We start from the raw sequence: 24,667 nt of genomic DNA, 5'->3' as shown, positions 1-24,667 counted from the left end.
TGAGAGGGTTCAGATCAATGGCTGCTGCCTAACCAGTCTGGGAAAAGAAGTAAGCAGGCTAAGCCATTCCAAGAGCCAAGCACCAGCGCCCTGTATCTCAAGTCTGAGGTGAGCCTGGTTGGGATAACAGTAATTCATCCTTTCCAGGAAAATGCTGAAAGAGCAGAACAACGGGAAAAGTCCTTCCCTTCTGAGAAAAACTACTATGTAAATGTGGTGGAAAGAGAGAGACAGAGAAAGACAGAGAGGGAAACAGAGAGAGACAGAGAGGGAAACAGAGAGAGAGAGACAGAGAGTCAGAGACAGAGAGGGAGACAGAGAGAGGCAGAAAGACAGAGACATAGAAAGACGGAGAGGGAAAGAGAGGGAGACAGAGAGAAACTCAGAGACAGAGACAGAGAGAGAATGTGTTGGGAAGGAAGGACATTGTTCCTCAAAAAAAACATTGGTTCTTTACTTCTCTTCAGAGTTTATGGTCATTGAGGATGTTAAAGCTGGAAGGGAACTTAGAGATCATTTAGTTCAGAGATTCTAAACCTTTGTTGTATCATGGACTCTGTTCTCAGAATCATATTATTAAATATATAGGATAAAGCATATAGGTTACAAAGAGAAGCAATTATCTGGAAATACTATTATGATTTTTTTAAGTTTTTAAGTTTGTTTTTTAAGTTTTTAAATTTTTTAAGTTCATGGACTCTAGGTTAAGAACCACTTTTATAATTGGAGAACTTTAAATTGAAGAAACTCCCAAAGGAGGAGAGGTGAAGCATCATGGGTACATCACAAACAGGTGAGGGGTATGAGTTGGGAGAGGCAGGCACTAATCATTCAAAAAGAATGTATAGTGGGGTTTGGGATAGTGACAACTGGAAAGTGGGAAGGACCAGAAGTTGCTTGTCAAAGGATTGTGATCATGAAATTGGGAGAGACTTCGAGGTCAGGTAATCCAGTATGTCCCAACCTAAATTACACTTTGGGCTGGTAACTGAAATAGTGAGATGTTCTACCAAAGATTAGACCTCCCCCTGTAAAGTCCTCAGCAGCTCATGGGTTATGAGCAAGGAAAAAGGACACAATGGATGAGTGAACTAGACCCCTTCTCTAAAGTCTATGAATCTGAGAGTCATTTTTTTCGGTATAAAGCTTGTAAAAAGTTCCATGGTATTAAACATCTTACAGAAGCAACCATTTGCCCCAGATTCATGGCTACTTTGTAGACAAGCAGTTAAGAGACACTGATTAGTCCAAATCACACATGAACTTACTCTTCTAGAGAGCTTTGTTTTTTGAAGCACTTTTCTCACAACCAGGTGAGCAATACCTTTGCATTATTCCTCTGCAAGCAGCCGTTCTTTCTATATTAACTCCCACCCCCCAAAAAATTGGCCAACCCAGCATCTGCTTGAAAACCACCACTTACTGGGGGCTTCCCAGGCAGCCCCTTTCACTTTTGAACAACTCTCATCATTAGGAATTTTTCTTTATAATAACAAGCCAGAATCTTCTCCAATTTCTCTCCATTTGGTCCTCATTCTACTCTCTCTAGTCAGGCAAAATAAGTCATATCCTGATGATAACTTGAAAAAGTTACTTTCTCTTGACTTCCCGAGTTTTCTCTTCTTTGGGCTTACCATCTGCAATTTCTTCATCTGGTCCATGTATAGCATGGTACTAAATCCCTTCACCATTTGGTTCACCTTCTTCTAAGTTGTTAACATCTTTCCTTAAAATGGTGACTCAAACTGAACCCAACACCCTAGAGTATGACCTAGTATGACCCGAAATAGAGTATGATGGTAAAAGATGGCAAGTATGTAATTCTTTCTTGTTGTGGACGTTCCTCTTCTAATCACAAACCCTATGAACCCATTAAAACAACCAATTCTGACTAGTAAGATGAAATAATGGAGAGAAATGCAAAGTCAACAGCACATAAAAATGATTAGGGAAGTATGGCTTGACAATGGTACATGAGGAAAAGGCCTTGAGGATTCAGCAGACTTGCAAGATTGATGAATTAAGGCAGGGGTATGCTGGCAAATATTCTACAACCAGTTCTCTGAAAAAAAAAATCTTACGCATGACACACTTCTAAGTTTAATCTACATTATTAACATTTTCTTCCTTATGTTAAGTGTAGACAATCTATCCAGCTGAAAATTTAACTGCCACTTTAGCACTGCAAATTTTAAAATCTGCTTTCTCGACCTGGCTCCAGCATACCACCGACTAAGAATATGGTGTGACAGCCAAAATAATTAAATGTTTCACTAACATAATTCCCAGGTTTATGGAGCCTATTATCCCACTACTTTTATGCTGTTCTGGCTTGACATCAGGTGAAGGACATTGATTAAACTGGAGAGAACACAGAGGAGTATAACAGGATGGTAAGGGGAATCCCGACTGAAGAAATGGGCTTCTTAAGCCAAAGGAAAGGTATAGAGACTTAAGATATCTGGCAAGTATTTGGAGGTCTGGTCCTATAGAATAGGCTATTTTGCTTAGCCCAACAGGGCAGAACTAAGAACAGTGGGCAGAAGCTGAGATGTAGATTTTGGTTCGAGAAAAGGGGGTGGGGATCAAATGATAAGACCTGTCCAGAAATGGAATGGATTGCCTTGGGAGGTAGTCATAGAGTCAGTTTTTGGTGACTGGGGATTCATTAGATCAGAGACTGAGGGCTAAAAGGAACCTTAGAGAACATCTAGTCCAATCTTCCTCTTCACTTTACAGATGAGAAAAAAACTGAGAACTAGAGAAAGAAGCTTGCCCAAGGTCCTATAGGGCAAAAGTGAATAAGGAGGGCAGCTAGGTGACTCAGTGGATTGAAAAAAAGGCCTAGAGTTGGGAGGTTCTGGGTTCAAATCTGGACACTTCCTAGCTGTGGGACCCTGGGCAAGTCACTTGACCCCCGTTGCCTGGTCCTTATTGCTTTTCTGCCTTAAAACCAATACACAGTATTGGTTCTAAGACGGAAGGTAAGGGGTTTTTGTTTGTTTTTTAAGCGATAAGGGTAGGATTTGAGTGTAGTTCTTGACTGCAAAGCCAGTAAACTTTCCACCTCACACCATACTGCTTCCTCAAGGTCTTTAGGAGGACCTTGTGTAGACTAATTTGGATGAGATTCCTGTTCCCATGTGGTTTGGACATAATGGCCTCTGAGGTCCCTTTCCAAGCTGAGGGGTTATGATTCTATTCATGCAGTCCAGGATCACATTAGCATTTTTGGTGCCATGTCCCACGATTGACACGTCCTGAGCTTATAGTCTCATTTAAATCCCCGGATCCTTTACACACAAACGGTTGTCTTATATCATCTAGTGTTTGTTCTTTGATGTTTTGAACTCATGTAGAACTTTCCATTTGTCCCTAGTTAAGTATCATATTCTTTTATTTGGATCTTGATCTCATTATCAAACATCTGAACTATCATGACACTTGCTAGTTTGGTACGTGTGTTAGCTATCTCTGCCTTTACTCAGGTCGCTGACTTTAAAAAAAAAGGTTGACCAGAACAAGACTACGGCAGATCGTTCCACTAAAATCTCTCTCCAGGTTGACACTGACTTCTCTTTGAGTCTGGGCTTATGAGATTTTCATAAGTTGTTGGAGACTTTGGGGATCTCGTTCCTTTCCATGTTAGAAACGAGATCAGAGAAACAAAAGGGTCTGCCCAAAGTCAAACAGCTGGGGCTCAAACCTAAGAATCTTGATTTCCAGCTTCTGAATTCAAGCCGTTCCAAACGTACCTCCTACCACTTCCACTAGGGCAGCACGGCAGACTTTGTCAGATGCCTGGCTAAGGCACGAGGGGCAATAGTGAAAACAGCTGACTGACATTTGTATGAAGCTTTTTTTTGCTTCCTTCAAGGAGTTTCTCTGTGCCTGAGCACTCAGCTTCCAGAAACTGCTGAACAGGAGGCTAAATCTCTCCTCTAACATCCAGGGCACAGCCACTTTGGCTCTCTGTTCCTCGTCTAAAAAGCCTCAGCCTCTGGCTTGGGACTGGCTGCTGCGCTGGTTACCCATCGACACTGTGGAGGGGAGCTCTCCCCTCCTTCTCCCCACAAGGCTAAGCTTTGGTTTTTGAACCAGCCAGAGTGGTTCCGGTCAGAGAGGCAGAAGTTCTCCAAAGCAGCAGGAAGTGCCAAGTGTGTCCTACCCATCGATTCCCTTGGCTGACCCAGAAAGAAACCGCCACCAAAGCACACAGTTCCTGGCTCCATGGAAATTTAGAGCAAGCAGAAGTGTTTTTATTGGATTTTTGTATTGTTTTAATCCAGATGGCTCAAACCAATGCCCCCCCTCATGCCAGTGGGACTCCACAGAGTCTCTTAGACCCTCCTTGTCCATCAGCTCGGATGGAGTCACGATGGATACTCGGCCGCGGATACCAGAAACTCGAATGACACGGCTTCTATCGTCCCTGACTGTTACCCCAGGAGGAAGCCCCCCGAGGCCGACGTAGGCAAGAGCCACCTGTCTCTACCTGCTCTGTGCAGGCTCTTGTCCCAGCTCGGCCACTCGGGCAGCTCCCTGGTCTCTGGCTTGGGGCTGCCTCCCCGGGCCTCTCGGAGCAGACTCCCAGTTTGTACAACGGTCCACCTCGCCTACAGACTCAACGTGGGATGGAGATCTACTTTTGCAGTGACGTGCAGCACAGCTGCCCCTGCCAGCAGCCTGGGAAGTGCCTGGAGGCCCGGCCTATACCTAGGAGTGCTCAGATGCTCAACAGGATGAAAGGAAAGGAGAAGAAGAAGCCTGTTCATGCACAAGGCCCTGCCTACAGCTTGGTGTTGAGGTGGAAGGAGGACAGGTGAGGGGCCTGGTACGTCGCCGGCTGCATGTGCCACGTGGAGACTGGGTAGAGTCTGTGGCGGAGAGACCCCTCGAAGGATGTGGGAGGGTAGTGCACCAGGCCTGCTGCCATGGGGGACGGGGTCGAAGTGGTGAGGAAGTGGGCAGGGAAAGCAGGGATGACCAGAGGACTAAAGGGGAGTGAGGCCTGGCCTTTCAAGGGGTCAGACATATTGGCGAAGTTTAGGGGAAAACGCACCATGGTCCCCTTGTAGACCTCCTGAGGTGGAGGCCCAAGGGTTGGGCCCAGCAAGTGTGGGAAGCCCAGGTTGGGCCCAGGAGGCTTCACTCCAGAGTCTTTGGGTTCTACCTCCTTGAGGAAAGGAGACACAGCCCTCAGCTTTTTGCCAAGAGCAAAGCTTTCTTCCTCTAAGCTCCGCTTGCTGCGAGAGCCAGAGCCAGAGCCAGAGCCAGGGCTTGGGCTATTGGGGAAAGCGGGGGGTGTCGAAGGCCCCTTAGGAGTGGCTTTAGCCATAGGGGGGACCCAGCAGGCTTTGGGCCTGGGGTAAGGGCTGTTCTTCCCTGCCCCGCCTTTGTGGAATGCTGAGGGGTGGCTGGCATCCCCACTCCACAAGAGCTGCGGCTGGCTCTCAAGCTTCCCCCCTTCTTTCCCGGGGGGCCTGAAGGGGGATCCAGCTTCAGCCACATCCTTAGAGCTGGGAAAGAAGTCACGTGGATGCTGGCTAACTGGTTTCAGCACCTCTGCAGGGTAAGCATGGAAGCAGCCGGTGAAGATTGGGGTGGAGAGATAGGGCTGGGCCGGGCCCCGGTCATTCCCCCCCGGCTGAATGTCCTCCTTGGGACTGGGAGCTGTTTTCAGAGGTTCTTCGGGGCTAGCCAGACGGTGGAGCAAGCAAGGAGGTTCCCGGGGGCCCTCTTCTTGAAGGCCTGGACTCTTGGGCCCTTCTGTGGGGTAGATGACTGAGGGCCGCGTCGGGCCTGCTTCAGAAGCGCTCAGCCTGTGGTCGCAGGCCTCGTCGTGACACTGCAAGGCCTCGGCCTTGCTCACCTGGGCCAGGAGCTTCTTCTTGGCCAAGGGGGACATGATGCCATGGGTTCCTTTGCAGTAGAAGCTAGAGAGGAGGCGTTTGTAAGCCTCGGCACAGCCTCCAACTGCCTCTGGTCCTCCCGGGAAAGGCAGAGCGGCCATCCCTAGAGAAGGACCAGGGGGCCTGGTGCTGCTCTCCGGCTCCTGGCCCGGGAGCCGAGATGAAGACGTTGTTTCTGCTTTTATTTTATCCGCTATGACCTGGAATCAAAACAAACCAGCCATTAGGGTTGGCCAAGAAGTCCACAACTCCCTTTCCCTCCCCCCCAAAGACTTCCCACCAGAATGGTATGGCTCTAAATGGCAGAGGCAGGAGAAAGCAGGCCTAGGCCTCTCGCCGCCGGAGCTCATTCTGTGGCAGACAAGAAGGCCCCAAACCCCCCCGGTCTAGGGCCAGGAAGTAGTTAGTGTAAATGAAGGCAAGGGTGCCGAGTGGGAAGTAGCAAAGGGCCCTTTCCTTGGTCCTTGAGCCCAGCGACAGCTCTCACCTGGCCCCCACTCCTTTCCTCTTTGGCTTTCTTTGGCTTCTCCATGGCAGCTTCATCCCCCTTGGGCTCCTTGGAGACTTTATATTGTTTCCGAGGCTTGGTGGGGGGCAGCGGCTTGTCATCTTCTCCCTTCAAGTGTCGGACGTAGGGAAGGACCAGCCTGGGGTGAGGGTGGAAATGCAGACATGGGGATGTGCTGTTAGATATCCAGAGTCCAGACCCGCCAGCTCCTCGCTCCCTCTCCCAGCCTGTCAGAGCCTCTCAGGGCTTGGTTTGCTGACCGTCTCCTATCCTTCTCTACTCAGGGCATGTCTATAAGTTTTATATCCCAATAGAATTAGAAGCTCCTCCAGGGAACTTGAGCTCACATCCTGCCGCTTCCATGAAGCCCCCTCTGTCTTACCTAATAGTAATAAGAGTTAACATTTATATAGCACTTTAAGGTCTACAAATAATTCATTAGAACCTCACAAGTGCCTTGGGAGGTAGGTGCTATTATTATCTCCATTCTGCAGATGAAGAAACTGAGGCATAGAGGCTAAGTGATTTGCTCAGAGTCCCAAGACTAGTAAATGCTCAAACTCTGGTGAGGATGAACTCGGGACTTTTTTTCTTACTTTCTTTTTTTTTAAAAAAAAAAAAAAGATGTTTTTTCAACCCTTACCTTCTGTCTTAGAATCAATACCAAGTGTCCATTCCAAGGCAGAAAAGCTGTAAGGGCTAGGCAATTAGGCTTAAGTGACTTGCCCAGGGTCACACAGCTAGGAAGTGTATGAAGCTAGATTTGAACAGAGGATCCTCCCGTCTCCAGGCCACCTAGCTGATTCACAATGTTTTCTCCCTCCTCTGAATTCCCAGAGGATTTTCAGCCTCAACTGTTCATTTGGTACTTAATGAACTTTTTCACTGCTCCATTTCTCACTTCCTCTCCACCTCTATGCCCCTGACAACTTCACCAAATCCATCTGAATCTAAGGCATTAGGTTTGGGGACTGGATGGGGCCAAAAAAATTATTTAGTCCAACAGGCCTTTGCTTCCTTCAAGGTCCAAATAATGTTCTCTTTTCCATGAAGGCTTCCCTGACCCTCCCAGGTAAAAACAATCACTTCTTTCTTGGGGTTCTCAGCGCATTCTAACTTCTCTGCCCTCCTCATCCTTGTTCTTCCTCCCATTCGTGTATAAACCCCCTTTAGAATGGGTGTTCTCCATGTCTAGCAGCTTCACCCGTAAATAGGTGGAATTGTAGACCTGGATGTTTAGGTGGCATCTCCTTCCCCCTCGAGTACAATGCCCTCAGGGGCAGCTCTGTGTGGCTGCTAAGAACCCAGCACAGTGCCCTGCCAGTGCTTCCACAGTCTAGGAATCCCCTTCCAAACGGAGGGCGAACACTGTCATGACTTAGTAGAGACAATCTTTGAGATTAGTGTGGGACCAAAAAATTCATCACCTTCTGGGGATGGGCCCCTCTAGACTTCTCTAGGACAACACACTTGCCAACCTGTTTCTTTTCCAGCTTGGTAGGGTCTGCCAGACCTCATGCTTCATAAGCAAATATTTCAAAGCCGGGACCCCCATGAGGAGCCATTAGGCCTGCTGGATGGGTCCATCCCTACCCTGAAGAAAGGTTTGATAGATGTTGTTCAACTGAACTGACTCAGACTGAGGATGGTCCTGGGCAAGTCATTCTGACATCTCTGATCCTCCATTCCTTCGATTCAATTCGACAAACATTGGTAATGTGCTAGAGAAGCAAAGCCACCAATCCCTGCCCTCAAAGACCTTACGATCTCCTGGAGGGTGGTGGTGGTGGTGGTGGTGGTGGTGGAGAGGACCAGAAGTGTGCAAAAAAGCAGGCACAAAGTATGCATGACGTGACTGAAGAAGGGGAGAGCTGCCACTTGGGGAGTCTTGCTCTCTCCAAGAGAAGGCACCTTCTAGGGAGACAACCTGTCTAGCAAACACCCGGTGGGATGGGGGGACCAAGAGTTGGTAAGACGAAGAAGGTGGCACCTGAAGGATACCATGGGGTATATGAGGGAGGGTGAAGTGCATCCCAGACACATGCCAAGGCATAAGAGCTAGCAGGCCAGTTTGACTGGAGCACGGAGTGATTTGCACAACCCACCTCAGCTGTTAAGAAGATCATCCCACCTGAAAAGGATTACCAAGGGCAGGGTAGCAATAAAGTGACAAATAAATATAAGGTCTCAAGGGCAAGCTTCCTCCCCGTAGCATGTAGCACAGCTACTCTAACACAGTGAGTGCCAGAAATCCTAGCTTTGTTTTTGATGGCTTGACTGATGGAGGGCAGGAATTAGGTCTTGTATTTCTCACGGATCCCTAGAAGCCCCTGGTTCAGTAATGACCTTGCTGGGGAATACTTCAGAAATACTTGGTGAAGGCCAACTAGGTAGCTCAGTGGATAGAGAACCAGGCTGGAAACAGGAGGTTCTGGGTTCAAATCTGATCTTAGACCCTCTCTAGTCGGACAAGTCTCTTAACGGCAACTGCCCAGCCCTTACCATTCTTCTGCCTTCAAACCTATACTTAATATCGATTCTAAGACAGAAGGTAAGGGTTTAAAAAAGAAAGAAAAGAAATACTCAATGAACAATATGCTAAAATGAGATTAAAATATACTTTCATACTTCTCTTGAAACCCCTTTCCCCTCCCATATGAGGGATATGAAGAGTGAAGAGGGTCCTTCTACAAGTATTCCTGACTCTAGAGTCTCCTTATTCTTGAGTGATAAATTCAGCCAGTGGGGCCGTGGGTACCTCTCATAGTGCCGGCGGGTACAGGTAGCTGCGCTGGTACTGCCAGGGCTTCCACCCAGTTCATCATAGACATTCTTCCAGAGGCGGCGCCCAGTCACCTGAAACAAGGGGAAGGGAGTGAAGGGGGCCCATAGACGACTGTGCTCCCTAATAGGCAGGCAAGTACCCACTGGAGAAATGAGAAACTCTCCTGCTGGGGACAGGGTTCTGCTCCATCGATGGATAAGAGCACGTATGGGTTTTGTGGCTGCTCTCTCCCAACCTAGGGCCCTCTTGGGATTGCAACAAATCAGCCACCTTCTTCCAATTCCCTCCACCCAAGGAGTCAGAGGATTAGAAGGACTGTGAAAGGGGAGGCTGGAGAGGGCCCAAGCTATGGGTAGCACTGAGAGCTCATTACATCTATGGGCTTTTGCTGGCCTGCCCAAGCACAGGTCAAAGGCAGGATGGATTTTGTCCACTCTCGGTTTTAATGGAAAAATTGCTGAAATGGCAGCCTATTTCTCCAGCAGAAGAGGGTTAGCTGTGGCCCCAGTCAGTCCATGCTCCCCTCTCAGAGGAGCCAACCAGAATGCTGACACGAGCAACTTTCTCGGGCATGGGGAGAGAAGGAACAGATGGGGGAATGGAGGAAAAAGATGCTTTGGCCAGCAAAGTGTCAGTGGATAAGTCAAGCTGTTGCCCACCCAGCATGCCCCGGGCCCCTCAGGATAGGCAGTGCGAGGATTCAGGTTCTAAGAACCTGTCTGCTGAAGACTGCCTCTCCCCCTCCCTCCTTCCCTCAATCCTGGGTAAAGATGGAGCCACTGGTGTTGGCCTTCCCACTCCCCAGGAAAGAGAGGGAAATGTTTCCCTCCCCGAGTCCCTCTTCTCATCTCTAAAACATCCTTTCTTCCCACTCCCAAGTTCCAGTAGGAAGTCCACTGTTATTTTTCCAGAAAGATCTGGGTTGGAAAGCAAAGCTAGGAGTAAGTTCCACGTCCTCCTTCCCTCCCCCCAAAACAAGCTCTAAGATGTATGTCTTTGTTGGGAATGGGATGGAAAGAGCTGCAAGGAGACCCACCCAGGAAGGCTCCTTCCTTACCAACTCATAGGCTCCAAGTTTCTCCACAGCCTTGTAGATCTTCCACAGGTTAACTGGACAGAACAGAGGGATATGCCCAAGGGGTCAGAGTCTCGCTAGGGGAAGGAGGGGTATTCTTCGGCCCTTTCCCATCACCCCCAAGAGCAGGTATTGGGAGCCAGAGAATCGACCCAGTTTGAAGTCAGTCCCTACCCAGCTCTGGGGGCTTGTGTGTGCCCAGGCCTTTGAGCTTCCTAGTGCCCAGGATCCCTCCCACCCAGGGATTTTCCCACTGCTTCCCTCCCTCCCTTTCTAGCCCAGGGACGCACTCTGCTTGAAGCCAAGGTGGGGCACCCTCTCGATAGGCGTGTGTCGCTCCTTCATGAACTTGTAGAGGCTGACCAGGAAGGCCTGCTCCTGCTCCCGCTCCCCGCCTGCTTCTGGGGACTCCTGGAGAAAGAACAGGAGGTGTCGGGATGGGGTGACTTGTCCTCCAACGGAAGCCTGCCACGCAGAGCCCCAAGTTCAGTAGATCATGGGGATTGTAGGGTGGCACAAGGGAGAAGAGACTGGTTTTTAATGTTTCCTTCCTGTTCCTTTCCTGGTCTCATGTGAGAAGCTGCTAGTTCCCCCTACCTATAAGCAGGGATATAAATGGAGTTTGGGACCTCCAGGGACCTGCTCAGTGGAGGAAGCCCTCCACAGACTCTCTACATATATTTGGGGAACATAAGCGAGAGGGATCAGGCATCAAGGACCAAGTACCCTGATATCACCATAATATGGAAGAAACCTCAACAGGGACATCTCCAAAAGTGTCTTATATAGATGCTGGCCCTGTGGGATGGTCTGAGCAAGGAAGAAAGAAAACATTCTGGCTGAGGGCAATCCCAAGGGGAACCCTGCTGCCTGGGAAAGATGGGTTCACTAGCCATTTCCCCACTGGGCAAAAACCTTGCTCTAGTTGAGGCAGGGACTGAGGAGGACACACACACACAGTGTTGCTGTGGGCACCCGTCGTTCCCATGGATGGTTCAGACAACTTGGCCGAGGCTCCCTAGTTCTGCACTTGAAGGGAAAATGTGGTTCAAGAGTAAAACAGGGGATTTCTTCAGAGCATCTGTGCCAGGTGACTGGCAAGCATTGTTCCGCAGACCCTAGAGAATGCCTGAGCTGCCTTCTCTGCTGGTAGGATTACTGGTGAAGATGGGAAGGGCCAGACCCAGGGGAGAGCCGAAGAGTCTGTCCCAGACAGGTGAAGCCACACCACATTCACTCTCTTTCCCTGCACTCTCCTCCTCCCCTGGATGTGTAAGCCTTGGCTGTGGCCACCCCTCCTCCCGGACCTGGCCAGGCCAGCCCTGATGACTTCCTAGAGGCAAAATTCATCTCTGGGTTTCCGCTGACACATTTCTATCAGATGTGCAAGACTTTCAGTTTCCTTTCCCCGAGGAGATATTTCTGCTGTTTTGGGGTTCATCACTGTCCTCCAGCAGCAGCCAGGGCCCCCCCCGGCCAAAGCCAGGAACGAGGAGCTGGCTCTTCTTCTCCCAAGGCTTAGCCAAGGTCCTAGCTTCAGAGAGGCCCTGCTCAGGAGGCAAATGCCTCCTCCACTTTGGTCTTGGGTGCAGGAAGAGTCCAGATGATCCCAGAGGGCGAAATTGGGAGCAGCAGCAGCTGGATGGGGCCAGACGGACAGGAGCCACCTTCCACAGAGGTCCCTGAGCAGTAGCACTATAGGGCTGAGGTCTGCTGAAGAGAGACCAGCTTTGTCTTCGGATCTGTTCCTGCTTCTGAGAGGCACCAAGGAAAGTAGGTGCCAGGCCGGGGCTGATCCTCCTGCCCTCACTCAGGGTTATCATGGATGTGGAAGAACTCCTTGGACCTCAGATCTCCTTTTTTTCTTTGTAGTTCTCTGAGTTTACTAGGCCTTCTGGGAGGCAGGGAATGGGAACCAAGGGAATGAAGGAAGGTCCATAAGGCCCCAAGGCTGGATCTGAGGGCAACTGCAAGAATGTGGGCTGTGGAGGTTCTAATGCAGGAGTCAGAGAAGCAGGGGGTGACCCCAGGGAGGAGCCTTCCAACAATCCTACCACAGCCTTTCCCAAGACTAAGTCCCCAACTTACCACAGGCTCTGTGGAACTCTGGCTCTCCTCACTATCAGGCTTCGGAGATGTTGGCTGGTCCAGGGGGTCGCTCCCCTCTGACCGTTTTCTCTTCCCTTTGAGAGGGGGTGCTGCAAGGAGAAGCGTGAGATGGAACAGAGGTGAGGTAGGGATATATAGAGGAGGAAGATGAGAAGAAGCCTCCAGGGGGTCCCAAAGAAAGGCAAGACCAAAGGAGGAAGCTGGCTGCAATCCACTGTGTCATCTAGGTGGATGATTTCTTTTCTTTCTGGCTTAGGCCTTATCTTATCATCTGCTCTCTGGAAGCTGAGGTGACACTAATTCAATACCCAAAGCATATCCCCATAGAATTACTTTATCAAATCCATCCCTTCTCAATATACCTTCTAGGTATAAGCTCTCATTCTTCCTCTACCTGCAAACCAACTGTCACTCTAAATGAAATTCTCCTAACCCAGGGGTCAGCAACGTATGGCTCTCGAGCCATATCTGGCTCTTTTGAGGGCCATATCTGGCTCTTTCTGCAGGAGCCATAAAGTCCATTTTTTTTCAGGCACTGTTACAGGAGCGCACACTGTGAGCACTGTACGGCTCTCACAAAATTACATTTTAAAAAATGTGGCGTTTATGGCTCTCATGGCCAAAAAGGTTGCCCTCCCCTGATCTAACCTGAAAGATATTATGGCCCCCCTTTACCAACCCTTCCATTCCAACTTTCTTTTCCTCAATTACTATGACTAGAATTCAATGACCTTCAGCAAATATTTAAGTGACTACTCAAAAAAAAGCTACAGACAGAAAGACAAAAACACAAAGTCCCTACGCTCAAGGAATTTATGTTCTATTGGGAACAAAGGGAGGACAAGGACAAGAGAAGAAGGCGGGTTGTCACAGCTCCTTGCTTATATCCAAGTAAGTATGTACAAATGAACATAAAATAATGTCATATGGCATAGGGGAGGGACTGACAGGTCTGGAGTAAAGACTCATCTTCATGATTTCAAATCCAGCCATGGAAATTTAACTAGTTGGATGACCTTGGACAAGTCACTTAACCACAGCAAACCATTCCAGTATCTTTGGAAAGAAAACCCCAAATAGGGTCACAAAATCAGACATGACAAAAAAAAAAAAAAAAACAAGTGAACAACAACAACATGTACAAAACTATAGGTATAAAGACAAAAACATAAAAGTTCCTACTCTCCGGGAGTTAATGTTCTCTTGGGGAAAAGGGGAGGGACAGGGAAAGTAGGCAGGTTCTCATAGCCATTCATTTGTACATAAGTAAATACATAAGTATGTACAGAAACCATTCCCCAATTGACAAATCACCAATGGATATGAATGAGCAATTTCCGGATGAAGAAATCAAAGCTATCAATAATCATATGAAAAAATGTTCTAAATCACTCTTGATTAGAGAAATACAAATTAAAACAACTCCGAGGCACTGCCTCATACCTATCAGGTTGGCCAATATAACAGGAAAGGAAAATGATTAATGTTGGATGGGATGTAGCAAAATTGGGACACTAATGCATTGTTGGTGAATTTGTGAACTGATCCAACCTTTCTGGAGGGCAATTTGGAACTATGCCTAAAGGGCTACAAAACTGTGCAAAGTCTCTGATCCTGTAATACCACTACTGTTTCCAAATACATAATAAATTTTTTAAAAAGGGAAAGGACCTACTTGTGCAAAAATATTTACAGCAGCTCTTTTTCTGACAAAGAATTAGAAATTATGGGGATGTCTGTAAATTGGGGAATTGCTGAACAAATTGTGGTACATTTTAGTGATGGAATACTATTGTGCTATAAGAAATGATAAGCAAGATGGATTCAGAAAAAGTTGGAAAGATCTGCATGAATTGATGCAAAGTGAAATAAGCAGAACCAGGAGAACATTGTATACATAACAGCAATACTGTAAGGTGATTAACTGTGAAAACTTGGCTACTCTCAGCAATGCACTGCTCTGGGACAATCCTGAAAGATTTATGATGGAGAATGTCATCTACCTCCAGAGAAAGAACTCTTGGAGTCAGATTGGATGCATATTGTAGTATACTATCTTTCACATCCATTTATTTTGGGGTTTTGATTTTGTATGAGTGTGCTGTACAACAATGACCAATATGGAAGTGTTTTACATAATAATAAAAGGAAAAGAAAAAAGAAAAATACATAAGTATATACAAATGAATACAAAGTAATGCTGAGGGAGACATTGCTTATAAGTGTGGGGCATCATGAAAGCCCTCATTTAGGGAGTGGTACATGAGTTGTACTTTGAAGGAAGCTTAGGGTGATTCAAGGTAGAGGTGAGAATGTGCTGCATCCCAGATGGGGGGAGCCAATGATGCAAGAGCAAGAAAGTGGGAAATGGAATGCTAAGCACAAGGACTGCTGGCAGCAGGCGATTCTAGAGTGATCAGAATGGGCACCAAGTAAAAGGACTGAAACCCCAAACGAGAGCATTTGTAACAAGGGATTAGGGAGTAGAAGGAGGGGAAATGCCAATTCCAGCATCTCCTTTGGTGGCCACCTGCTCAGCCTTGAGGGCAAGAGGGGAGCTACAGGCTGAGCAGAGCTCCTAGCAGGGGACCTTCACCCCATGTTAGTCTCTCAGACTTGGGCAGGGAAGTGGTCCTCCCAGTAATGTCTTGGCCCCATACTCAGAAAGTATGGCATAATGACTAGCTTGATCAATTTAGAGACTAAAAGATCTGGGTTCCATGCCACCTGACACTCACAAGCTATGTGACCATAAGCAAGCACAAAAGCTCTGGGATCCTTAGTTTCCTCATCTATAAAATGGAGTTATTAACATCTACAGTACTTACTCCTACACTCACTGGAGGCTCAAATGAGATATTTGTATAAAATGTATATATTACATATATACATATATGTACATATTAAATATATGAGATATGTGTATAAAATGTACATATTACATATATTATACATATACTATGAAAATGTCAGATTATCATCCTCATCCTTATTGAGAGTATTTCTATCACACTTTACACATATCTCATTTGATTCTCACAACATCCCTAGGAGGTAGGTGCTATTATTTTCCCCATTTTAGTTGAGAGACCTGAAACAGACAGGGTTCTAGTGACTTATGTGGGGTCAAATAGCTAGAAAGTATCTGAGGCCACATTTGAACTCAGGTCTTCCTGACTCCAGGTTCAGTCTCAATCCACTGAGCCACCCAACTGCCTCAGACTTTGTTGTTGTCTTGGTTTCAGTCCTGTCCAACTCTTTGTGACCCCATTTGGGGTTTTCTTGGCAAAAATACTGGAGTTGACCATTTCCTTCTCTAGTTATAGGTGAGAAAGTGGAGACAAACAGGGTTAAGTGACTTACCCAGGGTCACACATCAGATTGCCTGTGGCCATATTTGAACTCGGATCTTACTGACTCCAAGTCTAGCACTCTATCCAATGCACCACTGAGCAGTTAACACTATAACATCTGCTTAAGCAACAGTTATTCCAATAGGAATATCTGTATTTGTGGAGCATAAATAACTTTTTCATAGCCTTGTCATACCCTCTTAACACATTTGGTTTTCATAATAAGCCTGTGAGGTAGGGGAGTATTATCAGCCCCGTTTACAGATAAAGAAACAGGTCTGAGGAGTTCGTCTAGTCCAGGAGTTACAAAAATTCAAGGATACTACCACTGCAGAAATATAACTACTGCCATAAATGGGTGACTTGCCCAAGGTCACACAGTAAGATGGTAGCAGAGCTTGGACTAATAATAATCATAATCATAATAAATTGCTAGCATTTATGTTTGCAAAACACTGTATATTATTTGGTCCTTAGAATAATTCTATGAAGTAGGTGTAATTATTAGCCCCATTTTACAGATGAGGAGACTGAGGCTAAGAGAATTTAAGGGACTTGCCCAGGATCCCACAGCAAGAAAGTTTCCGAAGTCATGTTCAAAATCAGGTCTTCCCGACTCCAAGTTCAGAGCTTTTATCCACTCCTCCCTCCCTGTCTCTCCTTTCCAGTAGACCTTTCTGCTGCTCACACCCCTAAATTATTCCATTTTGGGAATTTCTTGCCACTGAATCCCCTGACCTCTATGAAATTTCCTGAACTGTCCTTGCATCATGCCACACTGGGCAAGAGGTGAATCTTTTAGGGAAACGTTGCCATGTAAATATCATAGGTGAGAAAATTGGACACATACTTAGATTCATGGGATGGCGGGACTCTTGAAGAAAGAACCTCCTCTCTCCCTCAGCCCATAATTTTTTATATTATTACTGTAACTATAATTGCTATTACTATTTTTAAAAACCACATTTGCAAAACCTAGAGGAAATGCCAAAATAAACTTGGAGGGGAAATGTATACAGAGGCTCAAGAGGGAAAGGAAAACTGAGGTCCAGAGCCCTGTGAGACCAATTCTTCTGCTTGCCTAGTTAATAGTAACGGGGAATCAAGTGGCAACACTGGATTTCTGGTTTCTGAACTTGGACGTATTTTCAACCAAGACACATTTTTGCTCCATATTTAAGGCTTTCTTTGTGTAATGATGCAGGAAAGATTCTAAAACTCTGAGTCCTTTGCAGACCTATTTGTGGACTTCTGGGGCCTTCCATGCATCTCTTGCTGGTTGTTCCTTTGTTTCTGTCACCCCATGGTGTCCTCTTCCTCTTTTCCCCGCAAGCAGCCACTGCTTACTTTAACTAAACTGGGACTCTCCCACCCATTCCCCATGGATTTGACGTGGTTCATTGTTGTTGTCATTCAGTTGTATCTGACTTTATTTGGGATTTCCTTGGCAAAGATGCTAGAATTGCCATTTTCTTCTCCAGCTCATTTTATGGATGAGGAAACTGAGGTAAACAGAGTTAAGTGACTTGCCCATAGACACACAGCTAGTGTCTGAAGTCAGATTTGAATTCTGGAAGATGAGGCCTCTCCCTCTGCCCCTTAACATGGTTCATGCCACTCCTTAAAGGTACTATTACTCATTAATTGTGTGACCTTAGGCAAATTACTTCATCCCTCTGGGCCTTTGTTTTCCCAACTATAAAAAGAGTTGGACTAGATCTTTAAATATCCCTTAGTTCCATGCATCTAAGAAAATGTCTAGTTGGAGAATAACACAGGAGTGCAGAATTCAAGTCACTTAGAAGTGAGTCATTAGTCTACACTGCTGTGATCTTGGCCCCTGGATGGCAAAGGAACCCACTTAGGAAAATCTTCCTTTAGTTCCAGACCACAGGACCAAATCTAACATCTAACACGTTGATCAAACTCTCCTAACCAGGGCTAAGGATGTATTGCTCTTTCTCCATTACTGACTCACTTTCCTCTGGAGCTAGCTCAGTTATGTGGGGCTGATCTATGGACTGGGAGTCAGTAGCTCCAGGCACAAGTTGTAGTTCTATAGCTCATTAGTCATGTGAGATGGTATAACCACTCAACTTCTCTGAGTCCCAGTTTCTTCATCGATAAAAATGAAGGGTTTTAGGTTCCAGTAATAGAAATCTCAAAAGGGACTTCAAAAGTCAACTGGTCCTGCTCATAACCTGAACTCAAATGCCCTCTACAGCCTCCCCAACAAGTGTTAATAAATTAACCTTATGCTTGGAGACTTCTAGTGATGAGGAACTCATTACCTATCCAAGGCAGCCAATTCTATTTTAAGACAACTCAAGTTTTTAGGGAGTTCTCTTTTTCAGGTCCTGTTCAGCTCTGACATTCTGGGTCTATCAGGTTTGCTATCTGAACTCTTTCTTCATTTTCTTCGTGTGTGAGCAGAATCAACTCTCCAAAGCTTAAAGAATCTAGTCTCCCAGCATCACCCTGAATTGGAGAAAGAAAAAAAATTCTCTCCTGGGTCCAGTTACCGCTTCTTTTCCCTGCTACTGATTTGGTGCTTTGTGACACTGGACACCAGCTAGGACACCCCTAGGAGTGTCTCAATTTCCTCATCTGTGATGACAGGGAAAAATCTCTGTTCTGCCTAGAGCTATGTAATTTAGATGACTATGCTTCAAGATCCTGGAACAAAGACAAAGATAAGCATCATGTAGACCAGTGATGGTGAACCTTTTAGAGACCTTAGAGACTGAATACCCAAACTGCAACCCTCACACACATGTGAGCCCCCCACCTTACCCCAGACAGGGGAGGGAGGAAGCACACCCATTGGGCTGCTGGGCAGAGGGGGAGGTGAAGTGAGGAATGTCTTCAGCTGGGTGTGGTAAGGGGGAGGAGAGCAGCTCCCTCCGGCACATGTGCCATAGGTTTGCCAACAGGAATATAAACTGCAAGGTCTTTAAGGACAGTGATTTTCATTTTGCTTTGTTTTGTCTTTATATCCCAGAGTGCTTAATATGTGCTTGCTTAATATATACTTGTTGAATTAGAGAGCAAAGGCTTTACAGAGTTCCAGACAGAGTTCAGACAGAGTTCCAAAAATCTCCAGAGTTCTCTCATTTTCCAAGTAGAGAAACTGAAGCACAGAGAAATTACAATAGAATACATCAAACATTTATTAAGCACCTACTCCTAGTAGAGCACTGTGCTAAACAAGCTACAGAATTCAGATAAGATGGGAATCTAAAGTTGAGTAATGTCCTCAATGGACACACTGGAAAGTTTGCAGTCTAGTCCAAGTCTTAGTGCCTAACCCTCCTACCTCTCCCCCTTACTCCCTGGGTTCCACTGCATAACCTATGCTACTTTGCTGAATTTCCTCAAGGCACAGGGACCACAAGATCAAAGATTCAAAACTGGATGGGACCTTAGAGGGCAGCTATTCTGATCTGCCCATTTTGCAGGTAAGAAAATGTGGCGTCCTTTCCAGGTTTGGTTTCTGTATCTGACTCATATCTGATTCTCTATTTCTAAGAAGTGAGGGATTTGACTACAAGATTCAAAGACCAAAATCCTAAAGAGAGGTTAGCTCTAATAACATATTTTATCCAAGAATGTGTGTGTGTGTGTGTGTGTGTGTGTTGGACAGGGAGTAGGTGGGTAGAGGAGGAAATTTCATTCCCTGTATACTCCCTAAATCACAAGAGCAAGGTAAAATGAAAAATAAAATATGAATTAAAAAATTAAAAAATAAAATAAAAAAGGCATACAGCTGGCAGAAATCTCTTCCCTTGACTTTCCAGATCTGACCTTTGGAGACTGGACCAGCTCAGGAACAGCTTGGGACCCTCATTTGACAAGGTTTATGAAGGATATCAAAATACTTCTCATCCATACCTGCTCTTCCCTTGGATCTAATTTCTTTCCACCCATACCAACTCCACTCTCCGATTTCTTCTCATCCCCCTACACATACGCATACACACATACACATACACTCTTACACTTACACACACACAGAGTCACATTCATGCAAAGAATGTAAAGCCTTCAGTGAGAACAGACAGTGCCTGAATTCCTCCTATAGTAATAATAACCTCCTGCCATCTCCACCCACCATGTAGTGGTTCCAAGAATCTGGCCTCCTCCCCCACAGTTGTCCAGAGTGGTCACTGATAGGGTCTACATCCTCCAATCACACGTCTCACTTCTCCACAAACATCGGCTCGGCCACATCAGCAGCCCAAGCCTACCAGTTTTCAGCAAGGGAAGTCTCCAGCCTCCAGGTCAGCAAGAGGACCCTAAACTAAGAGCAACATTAGAGTAAACAGCAGGTCAGAGCTGGACCCACCAGATATGCAAGGAGTGCCCAGCTGGCTACCTATTCAGTATAATTTGAGGGGGGCAGCAAGGTTGTCCTGGGTCTTGAAAGCAGGAGAACTTTTTCCTAAATCCTCTGAGTTCCCGATGCTGGCAGGAAAGGAGACGGGGCTAAGAGACGTGAAAGGACCTCTAGAGATGGGCCAATGGCTGCGTCTGAGGACAGGGGTTTCTAGAAGAACCACAGAGGTCCAAAGACAGAAGTCAGAGAAAATGGAGGGATCCCCAAGAATAACCTTCAAACCAGCCCATCTGCTTCCAGAGCTGAATTAACTCCCAGCCTAGGATTTCCTTCTTTGTCACCTAGCCCAAGTCATCCCTTTTCATCTATTTTTTTTGCTTTAAGCCTTGCAGTGATAGAATAAACTCTTCCATTTTGGGATAGCTACAATTATTAATAACAGGTTTGTTAGTAAAGATTAGGGGGCCTTTTCTCCAGAAGTCTCTTGATAAAATGCAAGTTAGCTTAACCTGGAAGGTATGGATTACTTGACCTGGTATCAGTTATCATCCTGGAAAAGAGAATAGGGCGCTGCTGGGAAATGATACTAGTTGGGTATCTTCTTTTTTGGTGGGGGAGGTTAAGGGAGACAGACTGGAAGGATGGATAGAGACACAAGAGGAAGGTGGTTGGGAGAAAATAATATTGTTCCCGGAGAGAAGTCCTCACCTAGATAGAAAGAAGGGAATAAACATTTATTAATCAGCTACCATGTGCTTGGCACCGTGCTACATGCCTTACAGATATTATCTCATTTGATCCACACAACAGCCCTGAGAAACAGGTGCTGTTATTATCCTCATTTTATATTTGAGGAAACTAAGGTAGACAAAGGTCAAATGAGTTGTCCAGGGTCTCCTAGCTAATAAGTATCTGAGGTCAAATTTGAACTCGACTCCTCCTGTCTCCTGGCACAAGCATGCCATCCACTAGGTCACCCAGCTGGCCAGGCAGGGGGTTGGGGAGGAGAAGAAGGGAGAATTGCCTCTTAGCATATGTGAGAAAAAGATAAACATTGAATTAAATTAACACACATGAAGAACCTATAATTTGCAAAGCTCTTTGAGAACTACTTGAAAAACAAAGATAAAAGAAGCCACAATTCTTGCCCTCAAGGAGCTTTCTGTGTCATGAGAGATAAGATACATAACTATAATACATAATAGGAAGTGATAAGTACAATGGTTAGATTCACCCCAAAAAAGTTGTCCAGAGGAATCTGAGGAAGGAGAGATCAAATCCAGCTTGAGGGCGAAGTGTGGGAGAGAGGGAACAGAGTCATGTAGGAAGGAGGAATTTTGTAAGATGGCAAAAGAACGGGATCTATTCACCTATTGATAATTTTGTCCACGACCACTCTTGGTCCAGACAGCAAAAAAGAAAGATTCTACTAGTCCCAATGTACAGTCTAGACCCTCAGCCTCCTAGGAAATGTGAGGGAATGCAAGAAACTCAGAAAAGTCAGAATGGGAAAGCAAGGCTGGTTCCTTAAAAATCTGCATTTTACTATGACCCCTGAGCCATTCACTTGGCCTCTCCATTTTTTGAAGTGAAATGAAGAGGTGCACTACGTGATTCTGTGGTGCCTTCAAGCTCTGATGGTCTATATTTCAATGGCCCAGATAGGAGGAGGTAAAAAATAAAAATCAGGGGATTTCTTTCCCTAGTCTTAGAAACCTCTTTTCCAGGTTTACTCTACACCCACTGTGTGCAAGGCCCGATGCTAGCTGGGGTACTGGAACACCAAGAAAAAATAAAAATAATTTCTGCTCTCTAGGAGCTTACATTCTATTGAAGGGACATACACAAACAGATAAGTATATGCTTGATAATTTCAGGGAGAAAGCATTAACACCTAGGAGAGTAAGGAAAGACTTCCTGTAGGAAGTGGCATATGAGCTAAGCCTTTGAAGGCAGCTAGGTAGCCCAATGGATAGAGCACCAGATTTGGAGTCAGGAAGACTTGAATGTAAATCCTGACTCGGCTATTTACTAGCTGTGTGACCCTGGGCAAGTCACTTAACCAAGTCTGCACTAGTTTCCTCATCTATAAAATGAGCTGGAGGTGGAAATGGCAAACTGCTCCTGTATCCTTGCCAAGAAAATCCCAACTAGGGTCACCGAGAGTTGGATTCCACTGAAGGGAAATAAAGAGAGGGAAGGGGAGGATACTTTTATATTTTTTATATACATTATTCATCTGATTGTCACAATTTTTCCAAGGAAACTGATAACCAGATGTCCATTGACCTTCCCAAGGTCAAAGAGCCAGAACCTAACTTAGAAGCAGGCATCTGGAGCCCTAGTCTAACACATTTTCTCTGTTATGCTCCACAGTTTCCAAGAGGTTTGGTTTTTTTAAAGAAACTTTCATATCTCTGTATTTCTCTTAAGATTTACAGAGATATTTACTCACAACCATCTTAAGAGGTAAGCAGTACAAGTATTATTATTGCCCATCTTTACAGAGAAGGAAACTGAGGCTGAGAGGTTAAATGATTTGCTCATAGCACAAAATTAGTGAGGTGATCTAGTAGAGAGTGCTAGTTTTGAAATGAGAAGATACAAGTAGGAATCCTAGCTTTTCTATTAACATTTTTTTCAACCTTTACCCTTGTAAAGTAGTAAATATCAATTCCAAGGCAGAAGAGCCATAAGGGCTAGGCAAATGGAGTTAAGTGACTTGCCCAGGGTCACACAGCTAAGTGAGTGTCTGAAATCATATTTGAACCAGGTCCTACTCCCCTTCCATTAACTATGTATATGACCTTGGAAAACCATTTCTTTTTTCATCCCTCAGTCTCAGTTTCCTCATTTAAAAATTTAAGGTTGGCCTAGATGATGTCTAAGGTCCTTTCTGGATGTAAATCTAGGAATCTGTGAAACACTGGAATCACATGGAATCAAAGATACTTATACTATTTGATTAAGATCAAACTTGAAGCTTTCTAAATTTATCAGAAGATAATCTGATAAATTAATCTGTAATTAATGGACCCTCCCCTTTTCTTCCCCTTTGGATGACAGGAAGGAAATGATACTTCCTTTCTTGAAAAGTCAGCCTCTGGGAACCCTGAGTCAGTGATGACAAATTAATGGTGATAATAAATAACAATAATAATGCCAACAGTCATTCCCCGCCCCCCACTCTCCCCGTGCACCCAGAGGCTGTTGATTTGAGTTCCTCTGGGCCAGCTCCGCAGTTAAAACAAAGACATTCCTTAGGCTAGCAGCTCCTTGACAAGCCTGCAGGAGTCCTCTTCCCGGGGCTGCCCCATGACCACAGCCTCTAGGGCAGGAGAAGGGAGGGCCAAGCTAATTCTTAGCCCCTAACACTTGACACCCTGCCGCCCCGCCCCAGCAGGGCAGGGCTTCGGGGTGTACAGCAGAGCCTGGTATCTTGGGAGAGTATCACAAGGCTCTAAACACCCCCCAAGCAAGAGCCACCAAATCAGAGGATTATTGAGCTGGAAGAGACTTTTAAAATCACCTCCTCCAGTCCTCTCATTGTACAAAAAGAGGGTACCGAGGCTCAGAAAGGTGAGGTGTAAGGTCACACAGGTTGGAAGAGAGTTGAGGTCTGAAATGTCAAGGCAGGTTCTCCGACTCCAGATTGGTGGTCTCTCCAGTGTATATCAAGCTGTCGGTAAAGTGCCCAGCAGACTTGGGGGGTGTGGGGGAGGGAGGGGGAGACAACCCCAAATGTACTCCCTAAAAAGGCAAAAGCTGACTAATGTGATAGTGAAGAATGGAAAAGAAGTTGGCGGTATAGGCATGAAGTTGTATTTGTGTTTGTGAGTTGGGGGACAAAGGGGAGGAGGGCAGGCAAGGAAGGATGGCCACATGGCTGTTAAGCAAAATTTAAAAAAAAAAAAGGATGAAGAGAATACCCAAATCAGGAAATTACAGCTTTAATTTTTCTTTTTGGAGTCTTTCCCAACCCCTCCCTCCACTGTACTGACAAACTAACTGAACAGTAACTATTCCCCACTGCAACTGCCCTTCAAAGTACAAGGGTCCCTAACCGAAGCAAGGTGCCCTTTCGAAAGGCTCTCCAAGCACTTCTCTCCTTTTCAGAAGCTGGCCCCCTGAAAAAAAAGTTAATGTAAACATTACTCTTTTTTCCCATCTGAGAAAAAAGGTAATGAAGAAATCCCATGGGCTCCTGTCATTGTTATATAAATGGTAAAGATTCTCTCTGGAGACCCCTAATCAAGAAATGCCTGCTCTATTAGGAAGGGCTCGAAGCACCCCCCCAAAGGCCAGGAAAGGCTGGGGCTGCATCTCTCGTGCCCCCCTTGCACCTAACCCCACCCCACCTCAAGCTCTCCCAGCCCGCTTTCTCCCCAATTTCTCAGCGTCCTGCGGCCCAGAAACAAGCGACAAAGGCTTTTGTTCCCACCAGTTGGGCTTCGTCTCCGGGTAGAGAAGCACCTGTTCTTTGGCTCCGCTGCCGCCTGGCAAGCTACGACCCCCTTGAGCCCGCCTGGCGGCCCTCCTCCCCGCCTCCCACCCGCCGCTCTCCTCCCACCCCCGACCCCCCACCCGCC

The 24,667-nt window shown here is 46.1% G+C and overlaps 1 protein-coding gene across 2 annotated transcripts in view; it reads right to left on the bottom strand.

The window, feature by feature from the left end:
• Positions 1 to 4,219: 4,219 nt before the first annotated feature.
• Positions 4,220 to 24,667, bottom strand: part of ARID5A (AT-rich interaction domain 5A) — a 25,970-nt gene continuing 5,522 nt past the window's right edge. The window contains exons 2-7 of one of the 2 annotated variants that reach the window (XM_044660796.1): positions 12,369 to 12,478; positions 10,571 to 10,691; positions 10,263 to 10,315; positions 9,179 to 9,276; positions 6,400 to 6,559; positions 4,220 to 6,112 (exon numbers count right to left, since the gene is read on the bottom strand). In XM_044660796.1, coding sequence (XP_044516731.1) covers positions 4,790 to 6,112; positions 6,400 to 6,559; positions 9,179 to 9,276; positions 10,263 to 10,315; positions 10,571 to 10,691; positions 12,369 to 12,478 — 1,865 coding nt within the window. In that variant the 3' untranslated portion in view covers positions 4,220 to 4,789. The remainder of the gene's footprint in view (positions 6,113 to 6,399; positions 6,560 to 9,178; positions 9,277 to 10,262; positions 10,316 to 10,570; positions 10,692 to 12,368; positions 12,479 to 24,667) is intronic. The other variant, XM_044660797.1, reaches the window with a different exon arrangement.

The sequence above is a fragment of the Gracilinanus agilis genome, chromosome 2 (assembly GCF_016433145.1).
Source record: "Gracilinanus agilis isolate LMUSP501 chromosome 2, AgileGrace, whole genome shotgun sequence".
NCBI lineage: Eukaryota > Metazoa > Chordata > Mammalia > Didelphimorphia > Didelphidae > Gracilinanus > Gracilinanus agilis.
Note: the sequence above shows the minus strand (reverse complement) of the source record. Positions and strands in the feature narration are given on the sequence as shown.